Source organism: Podarcis erhardii, assembly GCF_964252035.2.
Source record: "Podarcis erhardii genome assembly, chromosome: 2".
NCBI lineage: Eukaryota > Metazoa > Chordata > Lepidosauria > Squamata > Lacertidae > Podarcis > Podarcis erhardii.
The window spans coordinates 106,836,304-106,861,030 of NC_138498.1; the positions used below are offsets into that span (position 1 = coordinate 106,836,304).

The 24,727-nt window shown below is 47.0% G+C and overlaps 1 protein-coding gene across 1 annotated transcript in view; it reads right to left on the minus strand.

The window, feature by feature from the left end:
- Positions 1 to 24,727, minus strand: part of LOC309337313 (laminin subunit beta-1-like) — a 70,222-nt gene that overhangs the window by 34,741 nt on the left and 10,754 nt on the right. The window contains exons 3-16 of the mRNA XM_081854093.1: positions 20,616 to 20,794; positions 19,042 to 19,165; positions 16,880 to 16,953; positions 15,292 to 15,480; positions 14,646 to 14,709; positions 12,720 to 12,922; positions 10,147 to 10,267; positions 9,303 to 9,491; positions 7,922 to 8,101; positions 6,446 to 6,558; positions 5,890 to 5,969; positions 3,850 to 4,006; positions 2,942 to 3,094; positions 1,802 to 1,960 (exon numbers count right to left, since the gene is read on the minus strand). Coding sequence (XP_081710219.1) covers positions 1,802 to 1,960; positions 2,942 to 3,094; positions 3,850 to 4,006; positions 5,890 to 5,969; positions 6,446 to 6,558; positions 7,922 to 8,101; positions 9,303 to 9,491; positions 10,147 to 10,267; positions 12,720 to 12,922; positions 14,646 to 14,709; positions 15,292 to 15,480; positions 16,880 to 16,953; positions 19,042 to 19,165; positions 20,616 to 20,794 — 1,985 coding nt within the window. The remainder of the gene's footprint in view (positions 1 to 1,801; positions 1,961 to 2,941; positions 3,095 to 3,849; positions 4,007 to 5,889; positions 5,970 to 6,445; positions 6,559 to 7,921; positions 8,102 to 9,302; positions 9,492 to 10,146; positions 10,268 to 12,719; positions 12,923 to 14,645; positions 14,710 to 15,291; positions 15,481 to 16,879; positions 16,954 to 19,041; positions 19,166 to 20,615; positions 20,795 to 24,727) is intronic.

The following is a 24,727-nucleotide window of genomic DNA, read 5'->3' on the forward strand; positions in this document are numbered from 1 at the left end:
GAACTTCCCCACCCCCCAGATGTTCCTGACTCCTGGCTTGTCATGAATGAGCCAGCTCCCAGGGAAGGTTTGCAGTCATCTCCCAGGGAAGGGTTACTGCCAACTGAAGAATTTGTTGGGAATGTAAAAAAGTCAAAAACTTCTGGGAAATGATATATAATGAGATGAAAAAGATGTTGAAATATACATTTATTAAGAAACCAGAAGCATTTTTACTTGGCATTGTAGGAGATGATATTAATAGACAGGATTATAAGTTGTTTTTATATGCAATGATGGCGGCAAGAATATTATTGGCACAAAAATGGAAGCAAGAAGAATTACCGACGAAAGAAGAATGGCGGATGGAATTGATGGACTATGCAGAATTAGATAAACTAACGGGAAGGGTTCGAAACCTGCGGGACCAGAGATTCTTAGAAGACTGGAGTAAATATACGAACTATTTGAAAAGTAATTGTGATGAACAGATTACACTAGTAGGACTGCAAGAAGTTCTGTAAGGAGGATTATTGGAAATATTGCAAGAAAGGCTATGAGGAAAATTATTAGCTAATGATAATTAAGTGTAATAGGGAAATTAAGAAATGCAGAATAAGTGATAAAGAACGAAAAATCATCAGAGGTATTGATGGAAGTCTAAAGCATTGTATAAGATAAGAAGTTATGTTATATGATTGTTGGAAATGATATGTTAAAAAACCCCAATAAAAATATAAAAAATATATAAATGAAGAACTATCTGTTTGTTTTGACAATAAAGCATCCTTTTTAATTAACTACGCTCACTGTGTTATCAAGCCAGGAACTGGACTCCTGATATGGCTATACTGACTGTGGCTGATGGGGATTGGAATCCAACAGCATCTGAATGGTCACACTCTTTCCACAATGTGTAACATGGATCGAATCTCCAGTTGATGGGCATAGATTAAAAGAAGTGGGGCAAATCCTCCTTTCCACTGCTATTCAACCACTCTCCAGCTCCAGAAAGGGTGTGAGTTATACGTTGGTAAGTCCCTGCTTCAAATCTATCCCATAGTCATAGAATCATAGAATCATAGAATCATAGAATCATAGAATCATAGAGTTAGAAGAGACCACAAGGGCCATCGAGTCCAACCCCCTGCCAAGCAGGAAACACCATCAGAGCACTCCTGACATATGGTTGTCAAGCCTCTGCTTAAAGACCTCCAAAGAAGGAGACTCCACCACACTCCTTGGCAGCAAATTCCACTGTCAAACAGCTCTTACTGTCAGGAAGTTCTTCCTAATGTTTAGGTGGAATCTTCTTTCTTGTAGTTTGGAACCATTGCTCCGTGTCCGCTTCTCTGGAGCAGCAGAAAACAACCTTTCTCCCTCCTCTATGTGACATCCTTTTATATATTTGAACATGGCTATCATATCACCCCTTAACCTCCTCTTCTCCAGGCTAAACATGCCCAGCTCCCTTAGCCGTTCCTCATAAGGCATCGTTTCCAGGCCTTTGACCATTTGGGTTGCCCTCCTCTGGACATCTGTCTGTCTCATCTGTCTGTCTGTAATATGGGGGATGGCCTACCTTGCAAGGTTGTTGTAAGTGTTATCAAGCTAATTTTATGTGCTCTGAGAACTTAGTTATTATGTGAAGATTAAGCATTATTATGATAAGCCTCATGGAAATAATCTCATTCTCCCAGCTACAGTCCCCCCCCCCCGAAATCAATTTATGATCCAATAATGTAAGCATTCAGGAAAATGCCAGAACTTCTCCCCCCAACAACAAGCACCCACCACGCCCCTTCCAGTTCCTTCCACGTACCTCAGGCTCATAGCGCAACAAGATGTCATATTCCATGGGGTAGGGAATGTTGTCGATATGGAAGGATAAACCAGCCCCATCCCTCACGCGTGCAAAGCCGGGGCCGGTCCATGTAATCATGTGAGCTGTATGCTCACGTTGCATGACTTCCACATCAGGCTGCGGGTGAAAACATTACATCAGCAAAGCTGCAGGGACATAGGGCGCTGCATTGCACTGAGTCAGACCACTACTCCATCTAGATGTGTATTGCCTACTGACAGTGGCTCGCTAGGGTTTCAGCCAGGGGTCTCTCCCAGCCCTACAAGGAGGTGCTGGGGATTGAACCTGGTACCACCTCCTGTGGGTTGGAATCCACTGGGAGCAGTCAAATACAACATTCCTTCTTTTCCTAGAGTGGACATGCAAGGGAATGTTTGGTCCAGCCAGTTGAAACTTCCTCTTCCTCCTGGCCTGGAGCATCCTTCCTTGCATGTGACTAGTGGGTGGGCGTGACCTTTCCAGACCTGGTAAAAGGTCAAGTCATGCTGCCACTCTCTCTCTTTTCCATCTTCTTTTCGTCCTGCGAACTTCCTGGACTGCTAACTGCAGTCATTAGGTCAGGAGTCAGCAAACTACGGCCCACAGGCCGGATATGGCCTGAGGTGGTCATTAAACCGACCCCTGGCCCTTTCCGCCTGCTCAGTTAGTCCCCGCGTGGAACTGACACTCCATCTGACACTCCTAGAGGTAGGCTGGGTGCTTTCGGGAACCTGAGCTGTGAGCAGAATCATCCTGGTTTTTGTAGTTCTCCCACACGACACCACTTAAGTCGCAGCACGACATTCCTGACCAACAGCAAAGCACCTGAATTCTACTTGCGTAAAATCATGGACATGCACAGCTCATGGAGGATGCCTTTAACAGATTGCAATGACAAAGTGCATAGTGTCTATTCAAGTGTTTCTTTTACCTTCTGGCTAAGTGCAAGGCAAAGAATTAACATAGTTGACTAAGAAGACCCAAGTGGCTGCTCCTCAGTTCAGCTTTATGGACCAACAACACCTCTACTGAGCGGCCTGGAGCTCTGGTCCAAACCACCCTTGACTTCCTTCCCTGGTTTCCCCCAGCATCCTCTCTCTCCCACCCTATTTCGGTCACCTTCTGCTGAAGTTGCCTGGCTCTTCGGAGCGCCGCTCGCTGCTGCAGGAGTCTGACTGTGCTGTGCTGTCGTCGCAGCCTCACTTTGCGCCCGTTCTGGACCCCGTTGTAATATTCCACACAGTCCACAGGGGCCTCGGGCCGCAAGGCACCCTGTAACAAAGCAGGGAATTTTTTTTATTTCCAACACCATTGGTTGTTCCTTCTAACCATTTCCATCCTCAGCCATTCAGCAACCAAGGGGCTCTGAAAGGCTCACTGAGGCTGCCAAGGCAAAGAGGGAGCTCATGGAACTACCCTATATTGTATGGTTTGGCCAATAGAGGTTGCCCCATATGGGCAACTGGGGAGTTGCCCCACCAGTCTCATTCGGTCCACACTTGCTTGGCTTTTTACTTAAGAGTGTTGTCCTTCTATAAGTCAGAAGGGAGGAGAATGGGAACGAAACTAGAATTAGTTGCCTCTGCCTGCCATTGGCTCTGGTTCCACCTATCATTGGCCCTCCTTGCCTTCCATCCTACCAGCCCATGATTGACTGATTGAGCCATCAGGACAGTTTTAATGAATTTTCTCCTTGCCTGCAGATACCTCCGTGGTGATGTGCCTTACATGCTCATACAAAACATTCTGAATTCATGAATGAATTTGTGGCATGCAAGTCGGTCAGTGTATGCAAGGTTCTGATTTAGGCCAGTAAGCTGGGCTGGGAACTTTTCAGTCCCCATGAAGGTGTGCGAGCCCCAGAGATTACAAGGTCTATTGGACAACACCCACAATAAATGCAAGAAATGGACAGGAAATGGACAAGTAACCCGCATTCACTAGCAGTTTTCCAGACACAGCCCCCCTCACTCTATGTCCTGGGTTCTCACGCTCCCCTTTCCCTTCCTCTGTCCCAGTGCACTCACTGGCAGGCCCTGATGGGTTGGTGCAAGTCCTGTGGCATGCTCTGCTTCATACATATAATAGTCCAGGGGCATGCAGAAAAACCCTGGCTGCACTTCATCACACTGGCGCCCGATGAGGTGGGGCCGACAGGGGCATTGCCCATCATCCATGGAACACCTGGAGAGAGAGAGAGAGAGAGACAGACATCCAGACAGAGAATGAGAACAATGGCAAAATATTTGAGCCCTGCTGTTGGAGTAGGTTCGGCAAAAGAGGTACAAAAGAGAGAGGGAGGTTGCACACTCAGGTAAACAGTCTCTTGTTTCGCTTTAACTCACAGCTGGAAAGAAAGAATTGGGAGGGCACTTAAAGAGTGTGCTCCAAATTCTTCCGATCTGGTGGAACACTCTGTCACAAGAGACTAGGGCCCTGCGGGACTTGACATCTTTCCACAGGGCCTGCAAGACAGAGCTGTTCCACCAGGCCTTTGGCCAGGGCACAGCCTGACTCCCTCCCTCAGCAATCTTCGCAGAGCTCTGGCCCAATGGTTGCCAGTGGCTTGAATTAATTAATTTTATAATGAAGGATTTTAGAGTGTTGTTTGTGCTGTACTTTTGTACTGTTTTATTGTTGTTAGCCGCCCTGAGCCTGGCTTCGGCTGGGGAGGGCAGGATATAAATAAAAATTATTATTATTATTATTCCTTATCCATTTGAGCCCATGTGTTTACCTGTCCAGTGCTTGGCCTCAGGTAATGGAGAGCTGGGTATGGTTTGGGGCCAAACTACATGGCAGTCAAAATGGGGAGGCCAGGTGGGTCTAATTAGGCCTGCGGGATGGAGTTTCCCTACCACTGTCCTAGACAAAAAAAAAAAAAAAAGCCACCATGTGCAGCAATGCGCAAGTATAGCAAATTCAGACCCCCTATTTTCCTCTCGCGGAGCTACAATTCTCAGAGTGGTTTCACAATTCATCCCTCTTCCAGGGAGGGAACTCTGGGAATTGTGGCTCTCTGAGGGGAATACAGGTCACCTAAGATCTTGCATCATCATCATCATCGAAACAAACTAGAGTTGTGTTATGTACTGAGTTGAATAGGATCCAAAATGCAGCAGTCTGATTGGTCCTAGAACAATAGGATTCAGAATACAGCAGTCTGATTGGTCCTAGAACAATGCAGCAGTATGATTGGTCTGCAGGAGCCACCCAATCCAGCTCCAGATGAAAGTGAATCCACAACCTGATTGGCCTACAGGAGAATTCCGGAATTAGCCAATCTCGTGCAGCCCATTGTGTAAATAAAGTATATAAAGCAGATACTTTGGGGAAACTTCCATTCCTCCTCACCACTATGAGCTGAATAAAGAGCATGAAATCCACTCTCGACTATGAGTATATTTCAAGTTGTTAGCTGTGGGGAAGCCATGAGTGTTTAAAGTGATATGATACTGCTTTAAATGTACTGCTCAAATGGGGCCTCACAGAATCACTTACAATTAAAACAACGTGCAGCTAAGAAGTTTAAAATATGCTTGCATGACCTTCACTGCAAAAGCAACCTTTTTACTTATTTTCCATGCTTCTGTGCAGTGCTGCGAAGTGAGAGATGGCTTCAGATGTAGTACAGAGCTTGACCACTCTTCCTTCTTTTTTTTTTGGAAATCACTCGTAGCCGAGTAAGATTGTCTTCTATAAACATGGTTTTAACGATGAGTCTGTAAGTGACTGTGGAGGCCAATTCTGGATCCACACATCCTTCCACAGTGGGGGCATTGGTTTCCGGATGGGAGTTGACCACGGTGTGGGTTTGCCAAGCGTGCCTTCCTCTTAGCACGTTTCTCCCTTGCGTCCTGAGTTCGAGTGTCTTCAAAGCCCATGACGCCTTTGGTAAAGGCTGTTCTCCAACTGGAGTGCTAATTCCATCTCCTGGACACCTGAGTGGCCCCTGAGAATATAGAAGTTGGCCACCCCTGCACTCTTCCCTCCCTTGCCAGCCATGGAGCGCCATTCCCTCCCTCCCCTCCCCTCCCCAGCCCACCCCATGTCCCTTCCATTCCAACCTGTTGCTGTAGGCACCTCCAAAATCACAAGCGCAGCTCCGGCAGCCAGCCATATCATTGCTCAAACCCCAGTATTCAGGCTGTGGAGGAAAAAGACCACAAGTTCAACTAAAGAAGAAGAAGAAGGAGAAGGAGAAGGAGAAGGAGAAGGAGAAGGAGAAGGAGAAGGAGAAGGAGAAGGAGAAGGAGAAGGAGAAGGAGAAGGAGAAGGAGAAGGAGAAGGAGAAGGAGAAGGAGAAGAAGAGTAGTAGTTTTGGATTTGATATCCCGCTTTATCACTCCCCTTCAGGAGTCTCAAAGCGGCTAACATTCTCCTTTTCCCTTCCTCCCCCACAACAAACACTCTGTGAGGTGAGTGGGGCTGAGAGACTTCAGAGAAGTGTGACTGGCCCAAGGTCACCCAGCAGCTGCACGTGGAGGAGCAGGGAAGCGAACCCGGTTCCCCAGATTATGAGTCCACCGCTCTTAACCACTACATCACACTGGCTCTCTAAAGCATATTCAGGCCTGGAGTATCTGCATCACGCCTTTTAACGGTTCCGTAGCACCCACTCACCAAACATTGGTTGCAGTATCGCCCAGCGACAAATCGCTTGCAGTAGCAGTCGCCGCTGATGTGGTCGCAGGGAAGGCTACCTGGGATAATCCCACGAGGGTCACACCTGCAGGCTGAGAACACACATAACTAGCACTTTCCATGGGTTTTCATCCAGCTATGCCAGGCACAAGGCTAAGACATCTCCTGGCTCAGCTCAGCAGGGCTCCAGAATTCGAGGCAACTACCCCACCCATTGCTCCACACACACACACCCCCCACAAACACCCAGATTCTGCAAGCAGAATACATTACCGTATTTTTCGCTCTATAGGACGCACTTTTTACCCTCCAAAAATTAAGGGAAATGTGTGTGCGTCCTATGGAGCGAATGCAGGCTTCTTGGCTTCAGCGATAGCAACGCGAAGTCTCCGAAGCGCAGAGGGAGCGCTCCTTCTGTGCTCTGGAGGCTTCGAGTTGCTTTTGCTGAAGCCTGGAGAGCAAGAGGGGTCGGTGCGCACTGACCCCTCTCGCTCTCCAGGCTTTGGGGATAGCCGCCTGAAGCCTTCGGAGCACAGCGCGAGTTCCCTCCGTTCCGCAGGCTTCGGGTTCCTTTTGCTGAAGCCGGGAGAGCAAGACTCTCCTGGCTTCAGCAGAGAGGGAGAGCTGCACAGCGCCCCTTCAGCCAAGCGGGAGAAGAAATGGAAGGGGCTCCGTTTCTCCTGCCGCTTTGCTGAAGGGGGAGGTTTTTTTTCTTGTTCTCCCCGTCTAAAACAAGGTGCGTCCTATAGAGCGAAAAATAGGGTAAATCAAATCAGGTGTGTCTCCTGTTTGCACAGGTTGTATTGCTTTAAGCCAAAAGGAACAAATTTTTAATAATTTAGAATTTTTAATCCCATTGTCTTGGCTGCGGGACAGATGCCTAGAACTCGTGAAACACTGGTTATAGGAGAGCAAGAAGTAGGGGGCTTGGGAAAGGCTGGAAACTCTATGAAGCAATGAAATGGAAGTACCATTCAGATTCCAGACATGTTGGTGCCTGAAGCCGAACAGAAAAAAATTCAAATTGTGGTAGAAGTTTTACTACTGTTGCTCATAAGAATAATAATTTATCCATCGTGCTCTATGCAATCATTTCAAGGCAATGTGCAATAAATTATTTTTAAAACAGCCAATGCATTTAAAAGAAAATGATAACAAAATGAATAAAGGTAAAAGGTAAAGGACCCCTGGATGGTTAAATCTAGTCAAAGGCAACTATGGGGTTAGAGCACTCATTTCACTTTCAGGCTGAGGGAGCCGGCGTTTGTCCACAGACAGCTTCCCGGGTCATGACTAAACCACTTCTGGCGTAACAGGACACCGTGATGGAAACCAGAGCACATGGAAATGCTGTCTACCTCCCCCCCCCCCACACCATGTATCCATGCTAGCATGACTTGATTCCACACCTGCCCCCACAAAGTCTGGTGACTCCAGAAAGTCACCGATACTAACGCTGGCACCCAAGAGGGTCATTGCGGCTCAGTCCGTAAAAGGCCTCTTTGCAGCTGTCGCAACGCACGCCTTTGACGTTCTCTTTGCAGCGGCACTGCCCAGCGATCATGCCCAGCATCGCATCTGTATGACTGTCACAAACGCCACCGTCCAAGGAGCCCACTGGGTCGCAGTCACATGCTGTGGGACAAAAGAAATTGGATACTGTTTGGGTCCCCTTTACAACTTACGTTAAAAGGGACTCTGCCTTTATGTTCCCTTCCAATCACACAAGTTTCATTAAGGAGAAACAAGAAGAGGTAAAGGTAAAGGTAAAAGACCCCTGGACAGTTAAGTCCAGTCAAAGGCAACTATGGGGTTGCTCATCTCGCTTTCAGGCTGAGGGAGCCGGCGTTTGTCCACAGACAGTTTTCCGGGTCATGTGGCCAGCATGACTAAACCAATACATGACTTTAAAAACTTTTGCCTTTGCTTTTTTCATTCTTTTTTTATGCCAGGAGGTTGAGCACAGTCTGTTAGTTGTGAAGTATTTCATAATATGATGTGTTCCTTTTGTTACTTGTTTCATGTATAGGTTTCTTCCATTGTGAAAATATTTCTTCAAGAGAGAGAGGGTGCCGCTGAAATTTGACAGGCAAAAGTCTGCCAATCTTCTCAATTACGTACTGTTATAAGTGGGGGGTTTTGGGGGGGGGATTAGGCTGTATGCCTGAGCCCCGCTTCTAATTCCTGGATCCAGCACAGATTCAATTGTTGGAATAGCCAGGCCAGACTGGTTCCATTAACACTTTGTTAATGGAACAAAAAAAGTAGCTCTGTGCCAGAGGTCAAATGGATGGGCCTTCCTCTCTCAACTGTCTATTACTTATAAAGGCAAAAGGCCAGAGTGGAAAATTGAATGATGTGACCTAGAAGTAGAGCAGCAAGCTAGAGATAGAGCCAAGCCTCTCGATCAATTTTTATTATGGCAAAACAGCTGGCACAGAGCCATGCCTGGTTTCTGCTGGGATCCAAGGCTGTGGCTAAGGGAGAAGCAAGACCGCCTTGGAACGTTAATGTGGTCAACCCCTCCGTCGCCGGGCTCAGGTTGTGTATATGTGTAAATGAGCCATATATCATAAAGACACCACAGTCTCCAATGTGCCTCTTTGCAAAGGAAACACGAACCCTGGGTGAGCGCCTGGAATGCCCAGAATCTCACACCACTAAAAAATGGCGTGAAGCAATAAAAATCAATACCGCAAATAGATCAGGGCATCACAGCCACCGTTTATCTGTATGCTGTCTCCTCACAGTAAACCCTGCTCGAGGCGATTCACATCACGATTCATCATCCTCATACTAAAAAAGACAGCGACTGGGACGATAGAAGGACACTCACGGATACACGCCGTGCTGGCACGGATGTCAGCCAGAGGGTTGCGGTAGTAGAAGGGCTTGCAGAGCTGGCAGTGCCGGCCCATGGTGTTGTGTTCGCACTCGTCACAGACCCCGCCGCTGGTGTTGCCCGTGGCCAGGTACACGGCCATGTCGAAGTGGCACTTGTGGGAGTGCTCGTTGCAGTTGCACTCTGTGGAGAAGCCAGGGGCAAAGTTAATGGGCGCCGCAAACTCCTGCTTCTTCCGCTCGCTCCTCCTTTCCTGTGACCTGAATTGCATCCATGTAACAGTGTCATAAACCCGTGGGCTAGGCCACCATTGCTGCTATTGCTGAGGCTCTCACCTGCCCCATGTGTGTGCTATTTGTGGCTGCTGCTGCTGCAGGCTTCCCATAGGCTTCTGGTTGGCCACTGTGAAAACAGCATGCTGGACTACACGGGCCATGGGACTGACCCAGCAGAACTCTTCTTAAGTTCTTCTGTAAGAGCCTGCACAACATCGTTTCTTAAAAATGTTAGGCAAGGCTAAGGAACCACCAATGCCTGCACACAGAAGCCTTAGAAACAGGAGACAGAGGACAAGAAACTCTTGTTTGGTAGCCTGTCCAGGCCTCCATATACACTTCTGAGAATTTCTTCCACTTGTAAATAAATGGAATCGTGAATGTTTCATAGCCCTCCCATAGTTGATTAGCTTTTCCAAGCCTCTGCTACCTATCTGCCCAAAGTCAGGGGGTGCAGCCATACCCAAACATGCCAGCCCCCCCTCCCCCAGGGAAAGATCTCTTTCCACTGACTCCCACTCCCAATTCCCCACACCTTTTGGCACGCGCATAAACACCCTCACCTTTGCAGGCGTGTGGGTTGTGGGCCTCAGCTGGTCTCCATGGCAACTCCTGGAAGAAGTCCTTGCAGAGCTCGCAGTTGAGGCCCTTGGTGTGGTGCTTGCACACGCATCGTCCGTGGATCTGGGGCAGAGGAGACTGGTGAGAGGGGCATCCAGAGCCTTGGCACAGCCCAGGGAAATGAAAGCAGAGTGCCACTCAGCATGGAGATATTTATAAGAAGGACCTCTTGTGCCTGGGTGCTGCTGAGTAGGCCCCAAGTGACCTGGAGCCCAAGATGGCAAAGCGTGGCTGATGGCCATATAGTCAGAAGCTATGTGAACACAAACCTGCAACAGGTTCTAATAACCCTTGAAGAATACAAGCAGCTTGATTTGTTTTAAGAGAGAGGGTTGCACGCAGTCAAGTGTTGGTGTTGACCTTTAAAGCCCTAAAAGACCTTGGCCTAGTATACATGAAGGAGTGTCTCCACCCCCATCGTTCTGCCCAGACACTGAGGTCCAGCGCCGAGGACCTTCTGGCAGTTCCCTGCGAGAAGCAAAGCTACAGGGAACCAGGCAGAGGGCTTTCTCGGTAGTGGCACCCACCCTGTGGAACACCCTCCCATCAGATGTCAAAGAGATAAACAACTACCTGACATTTAGAAGACATCTGAATGAGGCCCTGTTCAGGGAAGTTTTTAATGTGTGACATTTTAATGTATTTTTAAGCTTTGTTGGAAGCTGCCCAGAGTGGCTGGGGAAACTCAGCCAGATGGGGGGTGGGGTAAAGGTAAAAGTAAAGGGACCCCTGACCATTAGGTCCAGTCGTGACCAACTCTGGGGTTGCGGCGCTCATCTCGCTTTATTGGCCGAGGGAGCCGGCGTACAGCTTCCGGGTCATGTGGCCAGCATGACAAAGCCTCTTCTGGCGAACCAGAGCAGCGCACGGAAACATCATTTACCTTCCTGCCGGAGAGGTACCTATTTATCCATTTGCACTTTGATGTGCTTTTGAACTGCTAGGTCGGCAGGAGCAGCGACCTTCTGATCGGCAAGTCCTAGGCTCTGTGGTTTAACCCACAGCGCTACCCGTGGAAGCCACCCAGAGTGGCTGGGGAAACTCCGCCAGATGGGCGGGGTACAAATAATAAAGTCTTATTCTTATTCTTATTCCCTTTCTCCTGTTAGGACAATGACTTCTGCCTGCACAAAGGGACTTCCACTCCCTCTCCTCTTTCTGTGTGCCCCCCCCCGTGCCTCCCCGCCCCCAACATATCTGTTCTAAGTTCCCACCCCCCACCAGCCCTCCAGAGCATATGGGGAAGGAGTGCAGGGGGCAAGCATGGAAGAGGAAGTCTCATTGCACTGGCAGAAGTCCTTGCCTTAAGAGCATGACTTCACTGAATTCAACCCTAGGTTTCTAGGTCTGATGTTTGTGGAGAACAAATAACCCTGAATAAGGTTTGAGAATAACTTAAACCATTAAAAAAATGTGTCTAGGTGGAATGTCCACTGGGCTGGAAATTTCCCTCCGTATATGCCTTCTCTTTCCATCCCAGAACATACCCACACCGGCTCTGCAAGCTTAAGAATGAGGTTTTCTCAAACTGCAAAATGGATTCCAACAAGAGAATCTACACTTCCAGTTGACGGAAATTGTGCTTTTGGTACAATAACACACATTCTCTACACACAATTGGGAGTCTGTGCGTCACATTCTCCCGATAGATACAGTAAGCAGAACCACCAAGGCTGTAGCCTCTTTACTACCTGCCGGGTAGGGATAGATGAATCTGTCAATTTCAGTTTTTTCTAATCTTCAATTCAGTTCTCTACATTTCCACACCCGTTTGTTGTTATTGGGTTGTTTTTTTACAGGAAGAAGCCCTCATGAAAATTCATTTTTAGTGTGCATTTCACCCAATGTGCAAATTTTTGCAAGTGATTTCTCCCACTATGAAGCATGTTATTATTATTTTTACATGTTATTTTCACTAACGTATTCATTTTTAAAGGCATACTTTCCCCTCAGAACTGCATTATTATATAAATTACTTGGTTGGAGAACTGTATCGCAAACTCTCCACACAGTGGGGTCCACATAAATGTAAAGGGACCCCTGACCATTAGCTCCAGTCATGGCCGACTCTGGGGTTGCGGCGCTCATCTCGCTTTATTGGCCGAGGGAGCCGGCATACAACTTCTGGGTCATGTGGCCAGCATGACTAAGCTGCTTCTGGCAAACCAGAGCAGCACACGGAAACGCCGCTTACCTTCCCGCCGGAGTGGTACCTATTTATCTACTTGCACTTTGACATGCTTTCAAACTACTAGGTTGGCAGGAGCAGGGACCGAGGAACGGTAGCTCACCCTGTTGGGGGGATTCGAACCGCCAACCTTCTGATCGGCAAGTCCTAGCCTCTGTGGTTTAACCCACAGCGCCACCCGCATCCACATACTCCTAATCAAAAAGCCAAGCCCAGCATGGGAGCTCTGACCACTAGGTGTACCTCCCCTTGTTCTGTCTTCCTGGCTATAGGGCTGCAACCTGAACTCCCCGCCTCAGTCTCCCCCAACACTGATAAGGTCCTTACCATGCCTTCCACTCTGCTTGACGCTCCAGCCAGGGGGGCACACTCCGAGGCGTGCCCATAGCAGAAGCAGCTCCCACGCAGCACCATCTCGTACACGGCGTAGTAGTATTTCTGCAGCACCTGATGCCGAAAGTCAAGTAGGTTGTCGCCCAGAGTGTGGAGCTTTGTGAAGTTCACCCGCAGGTTGGTGACGCGCAACAGATCTGGACAGGAGGGAAGGAGATGTTTTGGTGCAGAGCTTTAGCTCCTAGACTTCCTGTAGCCTCAACCCCACACCCACCAATCTCAGGCTGCTCCCCTGGATTCCACACAGATACATCTGCCCCACCTGCAATAAAACATGTCTCTCCCATATCGGCCTCTACAGCCACAGCAGGCACTGTAACTCTATAATGGCTCAACTTTACCCTCGAAGGCACACTCTCCCGTTGTCTCCCAAGACAGACAGATAACAACAACAACATATTAGGGCTTTAGCCTTACATCAGTTAAACTGGTAGAGAGCATAGGAGCCAAATCCAAGAAGCTGAGGTCCCTTCACCCACCCCCAATAAAATATTTGAGGGGCTGCACCTACCCCCAGTTGATAGACATTGCTATTTAAATGGTATGTGCGTGCCGCATCTATGCTTACCTGCCCCTCCCATTTTATCTAAGTTGGCACCCCCTGGTAAGAGCGCTAAGGGCACAATTGTATATACAATTGTGTGCTATTGCAAAAGGGATTCAGAAAATAAATAAATAAAGACGGCCTTGCTTTCTAACAATGATTGGTGCCTTTCATTTGTTTTTCTGCGCATAGTTCTATAAATACATACAAATAACAATGTACAGAAGTACAATAACACCATACATATCTTACATTATTCAAGGTCTCTTTGCTTCCTCAATTATTAACTGTTCTTTCTTCTCTAACGCATCTCAAATACTCTTATTACTCCCTGATTCTCCAGCAATTCAATCCAATTAATCACAAACCAAACAGGGTTTTTACTGTAATATTCTTGAAATAATTTGTTCCAACTCCTTTTCCTTCCTTTTCTCTGTATTTTATCCAATAAATCACTTTTGCATATTTAACTGAAGTCCAACATTTTGTTTCCCACTGCCTTACTTTTAGTACCCCCCCTTTTAGTTTCTCCCCATACTGAGCTACTAACATTTTTTGCATCATCATCAGTAAGTGAAATATACATTCTTGTTCCCTCTCCAATCTTTTCGTTTGTCAAACGGTAAATTCTCTCACACTTCAGCCACTGAAATTTGCACTGACTTTTTGGTAATGCAAAACTTAATTCAAATTAAGCAAATTCATTCATTTGTAAGCAAGAACATGATCAAATAAATACCTTGAACCAGGTTGCAGCAATAGTACATACCAATGCTATATGCCAGAGACAGAGAGCCTGTGGACCTCAATATGTTCTTGGACTTCAACTCCCATCATCCCTGAGCATTGGCCATGTTGTCTGGGGCTGATGGGAGTCGAAGTCCAACAACAAGCAGATGACTACAAGTTGCCTATCCCAGATATTATTCTGTTTTTCTGCTTTTGCGATCACTCGTAGTTGAGTAACATTGTCTTCCATAAACACGGTTTTAAAAGTGAGTCCATAAGTGACTGTGGAGGCCAGTTCTGGATCCACACGTCCTTCCACAGTGGGGACATAGGTTTCCGGGTGGGAGTTGATTGTGGTGAGGGTTTGCTAAACGTACCTTTGCTTTTGATATTGCTGACTCATATTTTGCAACACAGGGGTTGGTTTGTTTACTCACTGATCTAGTCCAGGCACACCACATCCAGCATTCCAACCAGTACGTTTGCACCTCCTCTTCATGGTAAGCAACATTAATTCACCTGCCTGGAGGTCAGGCAAGTTCTTCTCCCCCCACTATGCCATCCCCTGCTGCTTGTTACATTCGTACCTTGGATTTCCTGGCTGTATGGGTCCTCAACTTTCACCGCTGGATCCAGCACTTTGAAAATCACCTACAGAGAAAAGTTAAGATGTACATGCAATTTTTACCTTAATGGAATAAATAGCAGCTGGGGGTGGGGGATTTTCATCAGGAAAGTGGTTTGGGAGGAAAGGGTTAAACCCTTCCTCTTCTCCCACAGCTGATATTTGCTCCAATTTAAAAACAAAAGATCTGATCATGGATCTCTGGCATTTTGGCCAGTTAGGCCCCAACGCATGTGTATCCATCTAGCAAAACTGAAAGAGACTATTCCATTATCACACCCAGCAAAACTTATTTACACTGCCGAATTTATCTTAATGCTGCCAGCGTTTTCAGCCGTACACAATTATTTCCCATATAGTCAATAAATGTTTTCCAATCTTCTTTAAACGTATGTTCTTCTTGTTCTCTTATTCTATATGTTAGAATATTGCAGAATTGAGCATTTCCCAAATTCATCCCCAGATTAAAAATCTGAATTTGACAAAATTTTGATTAGTACAGTATCTGGCCATGAAATTCTAAACCTCATTTTGTTTTGTTTTTGTGGGTTTTTTGGGGGGAGTAAAGGTGGCTCTGCTCCTTAATCCTTTAGCAGGGTAGCACTGACCTCGCCATGGCTGGAGGGTTCAATCTCGGAGTATCGCTGGTCACAGATTGCCTGGTTGACGTGTGTCGGGACTTGCATGGGGACGCCAGGGAAGAGCTTGGAGCAGTTGAAGGCAAAGTAGCGATAAACCTTCCAGCTGTGCCCGAAATCTGACGAACGTTCAATCAACATGGCCGCTGGGCGGAATGTCTGCATGAGAAAAGGGGGGCAAAGTGGACAGTTGAGTTTCAGCGTTCCTTCTCCAACCAATCTGCCCCCCTCAACCACAAAAAAGTAACTCTAAATAAAAACCTAAAACATTTCAGCAAAGCAAGGCAGGTGCTTGTGAAGAGGAGAAACTGGGTTTTCTCATTGCAGGTTCGGAGAGTTTTCAGGTGCTCTGCAGATTCCACACGGGCAAGTGGAGGAATGACCGCATTTTAATTTGATTGCGAGCGAATTTTTGCTTCTAGCATCTCAACTCCTCCAGCATTCCTCTGGGATTCTGGGACAGGCCTGTCGTGTCATCCAGATCCTGGCTCGTAGTGTTTGTTTCGCTCCAAACTAGCCATCAACAGAAGTCAAGGTTTGTTGTTGGTTTACCACCACACTAGACATATCGTGAAATGTGACTTTGCATTTAGCACATAAAATATGCCAATAGCAGCCACTGTGAAAGGGGGAGGGCACTGATAATTATCAGGATTGCCACAGGGAGCAAGAAGGAATTTAAGGAAGGGCTGTAACTCAGTGGTAGAGAATCTGTTTTATATATACTAGGTCCCAGGTTCCATTCCTGGCATCTCTAGGTGTGGGCTGGCAGACAACCATGTTTGAAATTCTGAGAAGCTGCTGCCCATTAGTGTGTTAACAGTACTGAGCTCGATGGCCCAGTAGTCTCACTCAGTAAAAAGCAGCCACCTATATTCCTAACCCTTTCCCCCCACTGTAATCCCAAAGAATATCACTCCATTAGTCTGTTATTTGCATCAGCTGCCAATCCCTCCATTGGCACTATTTTAATGTCACACCTAGTTAGGCACAGAGACCCATCTACCTTCGGTGTCACCTGCAGAAAGGCAGGGTACCTACTGAAATACATAAAGAATGCCACCGCTGTCTTAGTATTAGAGGTAAGGTAAAGGTAAAGGGACCGCTGACCATTAGGTCCAGTCGTGGCCGACTCTGGGGTTGCGGCACTCATCTCGCTTTATTGTCCGAGGGAGCCGGCGTACAGCTTCCAGGTCATGTGGCCAGCATGACTAAGCCGCTTCTGGCGAACCAGAGCAGCGCACGGAAACGCCATTTACCTTCCCGCCGGAGCGGTACCTATTTATCTACTTGCACTTTGACGTGCATTCAAACTGCTAGATTGGCAGGAGCTGGGGCCAAGCAACGGGAGCTCACCCGGTTGCGGGGATTTGAACCGCCGACCTTCTGATTGGCAAGTCCTAGGCCCTGTGGTTTAACCCACAGCACCACCCTCGTCCCTAGTATTAGAGGTAGCAGTGCTTATTGGGTATTTCGTCAGCTGTGCTCCTGTTAGTTCCCATAAAGGCATCCGGTATTCATTGCAGTGTTTCCACCCTTTTGGTAGAGATCTCAGTACCTTAAATTTCATTATGAGGTGAGTAAAGTGGAACTCGGCTTCCAGGTCCAAGGAGATGCTGACCTGTTCTACACCTGTGGTGGTAGTGAGAGAGAAGGACAGCAGTAAGACTAGGAGCACCCCTCATTTAAATACGTTGTGGGAGAGGAAATTTTCCTCAATGCAAGACTTACACAGGTCCCATTTTGGCCTGCAAGGCTGTTTTCCCTAAACAACAGTACAGTGGTACCTCGGGTTACAGACGCTTCAGGTTACAGATGCTTCAGGTTACAGACTCTGCTAACCCAGAAATAGTACCTCGGGTTAAGAACTTTACCTCAGGATGAGAACAGAAATCACGCAGAGGCAGCGGGAGGCCCCATTAGCTAAAGTGGTACCTCAGGTTAAGAACAGTTTCAGGTTAAGAACAGACCTCCAGAACGAATTAAGTTCTTAACCCAAGGTACCACTGTACCACACCTACCTGCCCCACACCTGACATCCTATGTCAGCTGCATCACTGAGCTCCCTGTGAGAAACTGACCGCATAGTTCAGTGGTGGCCAAACTTGGCCCTCCAGCTGTTTTTGGACTGCAACATCCATCATCCCTAGCTAACAGGACCAGTGGTCAGGGATGATGGGAATTGTAGTCCCAAAACAGCTGGAAGGCCAAGTTTGGCCACCACTTGCGTAGTTGATCCCTGCAGAAAGCAGTCTTGAAGCTACTTTCTATCAGCTGATAAGTGGTGATCAGTAGCTCTTTGGCAGCACAGGCTCTTTGCAAACCCAGCCTGGTGCTTTGAACTCCCAATCATTCCCAACTGATGTCATTGCGATGTCAGGCGACTGACAGGTGGGCAGCCCCACCCACCTGCCCAATTTGGCCAATGATGGGTACTGGCCTACTAGGCAGGTCAAGTAAGGTACTGTAACTTATGTTCCCACCTTCCCCTGTAGGTTTGCTCACTCCTATGCCTTGAGTGAGTGAGGCTTGGCTTACATTTGATCACAACCTTGGAAATGGTATAAAAGAGGTATTATTATTGTTTGTACTTATTCCCCCTGCTTCTCTGCTCTCATTTTTCCCGTTCTGCTTTGGTTTCTGAGTTCTACTTCCTGAGGCTTCAAATCCTGAAAAACCTGTTTAGGAAGAGACCATAGCAGGACCAAAAAAAGAAAGGATATGTGTGCCTGCAGACAAAAACAGCTCTGCCATGCTACCTTCAAGGCTCTGAAATAACATCGCCTAGGCTCATAATCTCCTGATAAAAACTGCACGTTATAATAGAGATTTATGAATGCATCTCTGGTTTGGGAATGAGGCACGGGAGCTTAACCCTTTACACTCAAGCCTGTTTCCTGGTTAAACCCCACCCACCCACCTCAGTGTCCAGGTTAAACAATGGGGGTGGAGACGATCCTTCAGGTATACAGGGCTGAAGCCATGTAGGGCTTGAAAACTCAACACCAAAACTTTGAATTGTGCTCAGAAATGTACTGGCCTGCAATGGTAAAGGTAAAGGATTCCTGGACGGTCAAGTCCGTCAAAGGCAACTATGGCACCCATCTCGCTTTCAGTCCAAGGGAATTGGCGTTGGTCCGCAGACAGCTTTCTGGGTCATGTGGCCAGCATGACTAAACCGCTTCTGGCGCAATGGAATACTGTGACGAGTGCCAAAGAGCACGAAAATGCCGTTTACCTTCCCGCCACAGTGGTACCTATTTATCTGCTTGCACTGGTGTGCTTTTGAACTGCTAGGTTGGCAGGAGCTGGGACAGAGCAACGGGAACTCACCCCGTCGCATGGATTCGAACCGCCGACCTTCCGATTGGCTAGCCCAAGAGGCTCAGTGGTTTAGACCACAGTGCCATCCGCGTCCCGCCTGCCTGCAGTGATTGGGGCTGGTCACGTTCTGGCCTTATGAACATTAGAGCATATTTGAGTATTTCCACACTAGATATTTAATGTGGACTTGCCATGCTTTCTCCACTTTTTTTTTCAGGGCATCCCACACAAAACCATTGTCGAATCATTGTCATCCTGTATTTTCTGTGTGGTTTGTCTTTTACCATGCCACAGAAAGTCCAACTTTTCCAGAACAGAAGAGTAACTCAGTCTCCACTGGTGCATTTGGTAAGGTCCAAAGAAAAGGACTCCGAATCTTTTATTATTGACACTTACCATTCTCAGACTGCCACCAGGTCTGCTCACCATCCTGACCACTCAGGTAGATGACATTCTCAATGTGGTGGCTCTCGCGCAGGGACAGGGAGCGTGAGTCACAAAGGAAGCATTTCTCAGAGTCCTGTCAAGAGAGCCATAGTGGATTGAAAATCAACAAAAGCACCATGTAAATCCTCAGAGACAATGTTTGCTTGTTTCTGTTTTTTTACAAATTCTCTTTGGTCACCAGCTATATATTTTTCAGTGATTGCATTAAACCTATTTGTCTGGACAGTTCTCAACATTTGGAAATCTTGGTTTTTAAAGGGTGATAGGTCAGTAGGATTCTACTTTAGTTACATCCTTCTTGTTTTGTATTATTATCTCTTCTGTTTGCTTCTTCCCGTGTGTGTTTTTTTTTGGGGGGGGGGGTAATCTGGTTATCGGTTGTAAGATAGCTTAAGTGAGAAGGAAAATGAAATAAATAATTTTAAAAGAACACTAAATGTCATTGGTCGGGGGGGCGGCGGGGAATCCTCAGAGAATACCCCCCTCCCTCACTGATAGAGTTATTATCACCTGTAATTAGAGGAAGACACAAACCACACTTGGTGGACACACTTTTCTTTTGCCCAGCTGTTTCCAGGCACAGGTTTGTGCTTAAAAGCTCTGTATCCGAGTGATTTCTTGTTTTTAGTTTTTGTTCCGAAGCTTTCCTTTGAAAACCCGCTCTTTAGCGTTTTGCGCAGATTGTCATTTGCTCCAATTGAGCTTTAAAGAGCAGACTTCTGCAGCGGAAGCTCCAGAGCAAAAAAAAAAAAGGAGGGGGCACTCAAACACAGAGCTTTAAAGTGCAGACCATGCCTGGAAAAAGTAGAGCGGATAAGCCCACTGTCAGAAAGATGGAGGACACACCTGCAACTGTACATTTAAAAAAACATTCTACAATCATTTAAAGCAATGCCTTCCGCCAAACAATCTCGGGGAATGTAGTTTTCTCCTCACAGAGCCTGAATGTATTCTAAATGTATGGCGTAGGTGTGACCTATTCAAGAGCTCACAGCACAGAGCAAGTTTATAATAAGATCAGGAGAACTAATGGGCATCGTATTCTTTCTTTTTCTAAAATGTTTTTTATTGAGTTTGATCTGTATAACCTGATGCGACCAGGTTTTGAAAAGAGACTAGGTTCCGTTGGTTAAACGCTGAGCTATATTGTTAGGAGCTGCTAAGTCTTCTAGAACTGAAAAGCTTTTGCTCTTTGGGCTATTGAACATCTTCTCAGGCTCTAGACAGGGCCTGTCCATGCAAGGAGAGACACTGGGCTTTCCTGCATAGGAAGGGAAGGGCTATGAACGGCTACTGGAACATTGCCTCAAAAGTCTTTCTGCCGCCTGCAGTTAAAAAAATCACAGGGTTTTCCTATTGCTGCAGCAGGCCCAACACGTCTTTCCTGTAACAATTCTGAAGGTACTGTACACAAACATCCCGAAAATGCAATTGACCCTCTGGCCAGCACGTTGACAGCTCCTTTTTCGTTATCTTCTCCCTCCCCGTTCTTTCACCCTTGGCCAACACCCATGTGGCATTACCTGCAAATGGCTGACGATGCAGTACTCCTGAGGCCCCTCCAGGCCACACGTGGATGTGGCGCTCAACCTCTGCATCCTCCCAATGAGAAGATTCCCTGTGGCTGGGTAGCAGCTGCCCTCTGAGCATCCATGGTACAACAGGTCAGGAGATTCTGTGCCCTGAGCATCGGCTAACCGGACTGGCCAGGAAAGGAAGAAAAAGCCCGAGGCTGTTTTAGGATCTTATGATCTGTCCACTGTCAAAAGTTCCCAAAATAGGTGTCGGGGCTGCATGTAAAAGCTGCACAGAAGGCACCACAGAAATGTTATCCTGTTTTACTTATGGAAAGAAAAGCCAATACAGTGGTACCTCGGGTTACATACGCTTCAGGTTACATACGCTTCAGGTTACAGACTCCGCTAACCCAGAAATAGTACCTTGGGTTAAGAACTTTGCTTCAGGATGAGAACAGAAATCGGGCTCTGGCGGCGCGGCTAAAGTGGTGCTTCAGGTTAAGAACAGTATCAGGTTAAGAACGGACCTCCAGAACGAATTAAGTACTTAACCCGAGGTACCACTATACACCTAACTTTTCCCATCTAAGCAAAGATCTGGAACATGGTCTATAAAGTAATAGTCTATGATACTTGCTGTCTGCAATATGAAAAGGGGGAGTGGGGGAACCAACTCTGGGAAGGACTGATTGTCCCCCCAAATTCTCATCTCCAAACCACTCATACGCTTCGGAGAATCCAAGGCTGTTTGTGGCATGCATTATGTGAAAATTCTAATCTCCCCCATCATTTTGTCTTCAAGATAATGCACATGGAAGAATGACATGATCGTGGATCTTGAGATTAAACAGTCGAGAGCCTCTAAGCTTTCTTCTCTGTTTTTAATTTGATATTCAAACACCTCAGATGATCTCCATGAATATATTTCAGTATATTTCAGTAAAACTGAGCAGGCAACTAAGCCCTTAGATTAGGAACACTATTCAAGAGCTCGCAGCACAGAGCAAGTTTATAATAAGATCAGGAGAACTGATCTTATGTCAGGAGTGCTCTGATGGTGTTTACTGCTTGGCAGGGGGTTGGACTCGATGGCCCTTGTGGTCTCTTCCAACTCTATGATTCTATGATTCTATGATTCTAACTACTGGGCATCGTATTCTTTCTTTTTCTAAAGTATTTTTTATTGAGTTTGATCCGTATAACCTAAATATCAAAAAGAACTTCATGAGAAAAACACATGAAAACTAAACCAAACCAAACTAAGGCTGGCATGGGATGTTACTATTTAAAAAATAATAATGATAAAGTTTGTTTATCATTATTAAGTAGAGAAAATAATGGGCACCCTATTATTGATCCTAGGTGCAAAAGGGGTCCTTTACCTTTACCTTTTTATACTGCTTTAACGTTTATGGCTTCCCCCTAAAAAAATCCTGGGCTCTGTATTTTAGTTGAGGGTGCTGAGGTATAGTTCCCCAGCACCCTTAATATACAACAGCTTCCAGGGTTCTTTAGGGGAAGCAATGGGTGTTATAGTGGCATAATGGTATGGTATGGTATGGTATGGTATGGTATGGTATGGTATGGTATGGTATGGTATGTTGTGGATGTGTCCTAGCTCTCATCCCAAATATTACATTTCAGAAACAAGTTGCGAGAAAGATGTGGCACCTGTTCATACCATCCTCTTGTGAGGGGTGTGTAAACACACTGTCTGTAACACTGCACCCTGAGGACCTGACCTAAATTTGTCATGGAAGCTCGCGAGTGGTCCTGCCACCTTTTGATGGTACCCCATCTTGTTGCTCACCCAGTCGCATGAAGCAGCGCTTGAGACTGGTGAAATAAGAACCCTTCCCTTCTTTCCTACACCTTCTCCTCCTCAGCGTCAGCAGAAAGCGTCCGTCACATGCTGAAGCTTTTAATACCAGAGCACAAAGGGTGCTTGTTAGTACTGGCAGAACACGGGGCTGACCTGCCTACGACCCTGTCAGTCTTCGGATCAGAAAGTGGGGGGGGGGAGAGGAGAGAAGGTCTGCATGTGCCAGGATCCTAGCGCTGATGATCGCGTCAGGAGGACTTTGTCAAAGGAATACTGTTAAGGAGAAAGCGGAAGCAGGCTATGAGTCCCTAATCCGGTCCAAGAGCTACAGCTCTCACAGCGACTGCTGGTGTCTCCTGGGAACGGTCTTGGGAGCAAAGAACAAAACTAGGTTCACAAAGAAGCTGGATAAATGGATGCTACGGTCACACTTGCATTCAGGAACTTTGTAAAGTGGGCCGGCCCTACCATTAGGCAGAGGAAGGGATGTGGGATGGGCTGCGGCAGTGCACACTCCCCCTTCAACATTTTCCTTGAGACCCCTAAGCTAGCCTAGGTAAAGGGACCCTTGACCATTAGGTCCAGTCGTGACCGACTCTGGGGTTGCAGTGCTCATCTCGCTTTATTGGCCGAGGGAGCCGGTGTACAGCTTCCGGGTCATGTGGCCAGCATGACTAAGCTGCTTCTGGCGAACCAGAGTAGTGCACGGAAACGCCGTTTACCTTCCCGCCGGAACGGTACCTATTTATCTACTTGCACTTTGATGTACTTTTGAACTGCTAGGTTGGCAGGAGCAGGGACCGAGCAACAGGAGCTCACCCCATTGCAGGGATTCGAACTGCCGACCTTCTGATCGGCAAGTCCTAGGCTCTGTGGTTTAACCCACAGCGCCACCTGCGTCCCTAGCTAGCCTGCCCGGTGCCAATTTTGCTGCCTGCTGCCTCAGGTGTGGGAGAAGCTGTTGTTCTTTTACCAGTGTTGAAGGAAGCTTCAACTACCAGTCTGGCGTGTGTGTGTGTGTGTACTGTATGTCCTTCCTTCAGGCACCAAAATGTCTTGGGCCAGCCTTGGCCATGTTTAAAGCAGTCCCCCAAGCCAGAGGAGCTCTGGAGGACAGGCCTTTGCCCATTCCCATGTCAACATACATGGAGGGTAAGACCACCCATGGCCACTAGCCAAAACGGCCACTAGCCATAGACATCTGGTTTGCCGCTGTGATATCAGGATGGCGGGCGAGGTGGGCCTTTGGCCTGATCTTGCAGGCCTCTCCTTATGTTTATATTCTCATGCACACGTTCCAGCAGGGTGCGGCTGCCCTCCGCATGCTGCATATCCGGTTCAGTCCAGCAAGCGCTGCCCCTTCTCCTACCCACAACTCCTGCCAATGATTAACCACAAAATATGGCTGTCCAGCCAAAGGCATGTCCTGGAAGCATTCCAAAGCAGCCTCACCTGGGCACACCGTGTAGTTTATTTCTTTAAAAAGACACAAGGTGTATGTGTGTGTCTGTCGGGGTGTGTTTCAAGACTGCCCACAAGCCACACTTCCTGCCATCGAATGCCTTTCTGCTGGTTCATAAATATGTGTAAATATTAAGCAGGGGAAGATTTCTGCTGATGTGAAACGTGTTCCCCATTTCGTTTCTGCCCATGAACTTCAGTGCTGAACAGCCTAGTAAAAAACGCTGGCCACCATGGAGCTAGCTGTGACTAAGGGGGGAAAGGCACTCTGCACATGTTCAATTACTGCCTTCTCAGTTTATTGCTTTACACATCCCAGAGATAAACTCTGCTAATGACAGCAAATCCTGGGACTAAACGGAGTATCCTGTTCTTCTGAGCTGCTCTTGAGTGTTATAGATAAACTGCATTATTAGGACGAATATTACTGAAGAATACCTCATCATCATAAGCTCCTAGACTAGAGAGATATTGGATTGTGAGATAAGGTGGGAGATGATAGATAGATAGATGATAGATAGATAGATGATAGATAGATATAGATGATAGATGATAGATGATAGATGGACAGATAGATGATAGATAGATAGATAGATAGATAGATAGATAGATAGATAGATGATAGATAGATAGATAGATAGATAGATAGATAGATAGATAGATAGATGATAGAGTGGTACCTCGGGTTACATATGCTTCAGGTTACATAAGCTTCAGGTTACAGACTCCGCTAACCCAGAAACAGTGCTTTGGGTTAAGAACTTTGCTTCAGGATGAGAACAGAAATCGTGCTCCGGTGGCGCGGCAGCAGCAGGCGCCCCATAGGCTAAAGTGG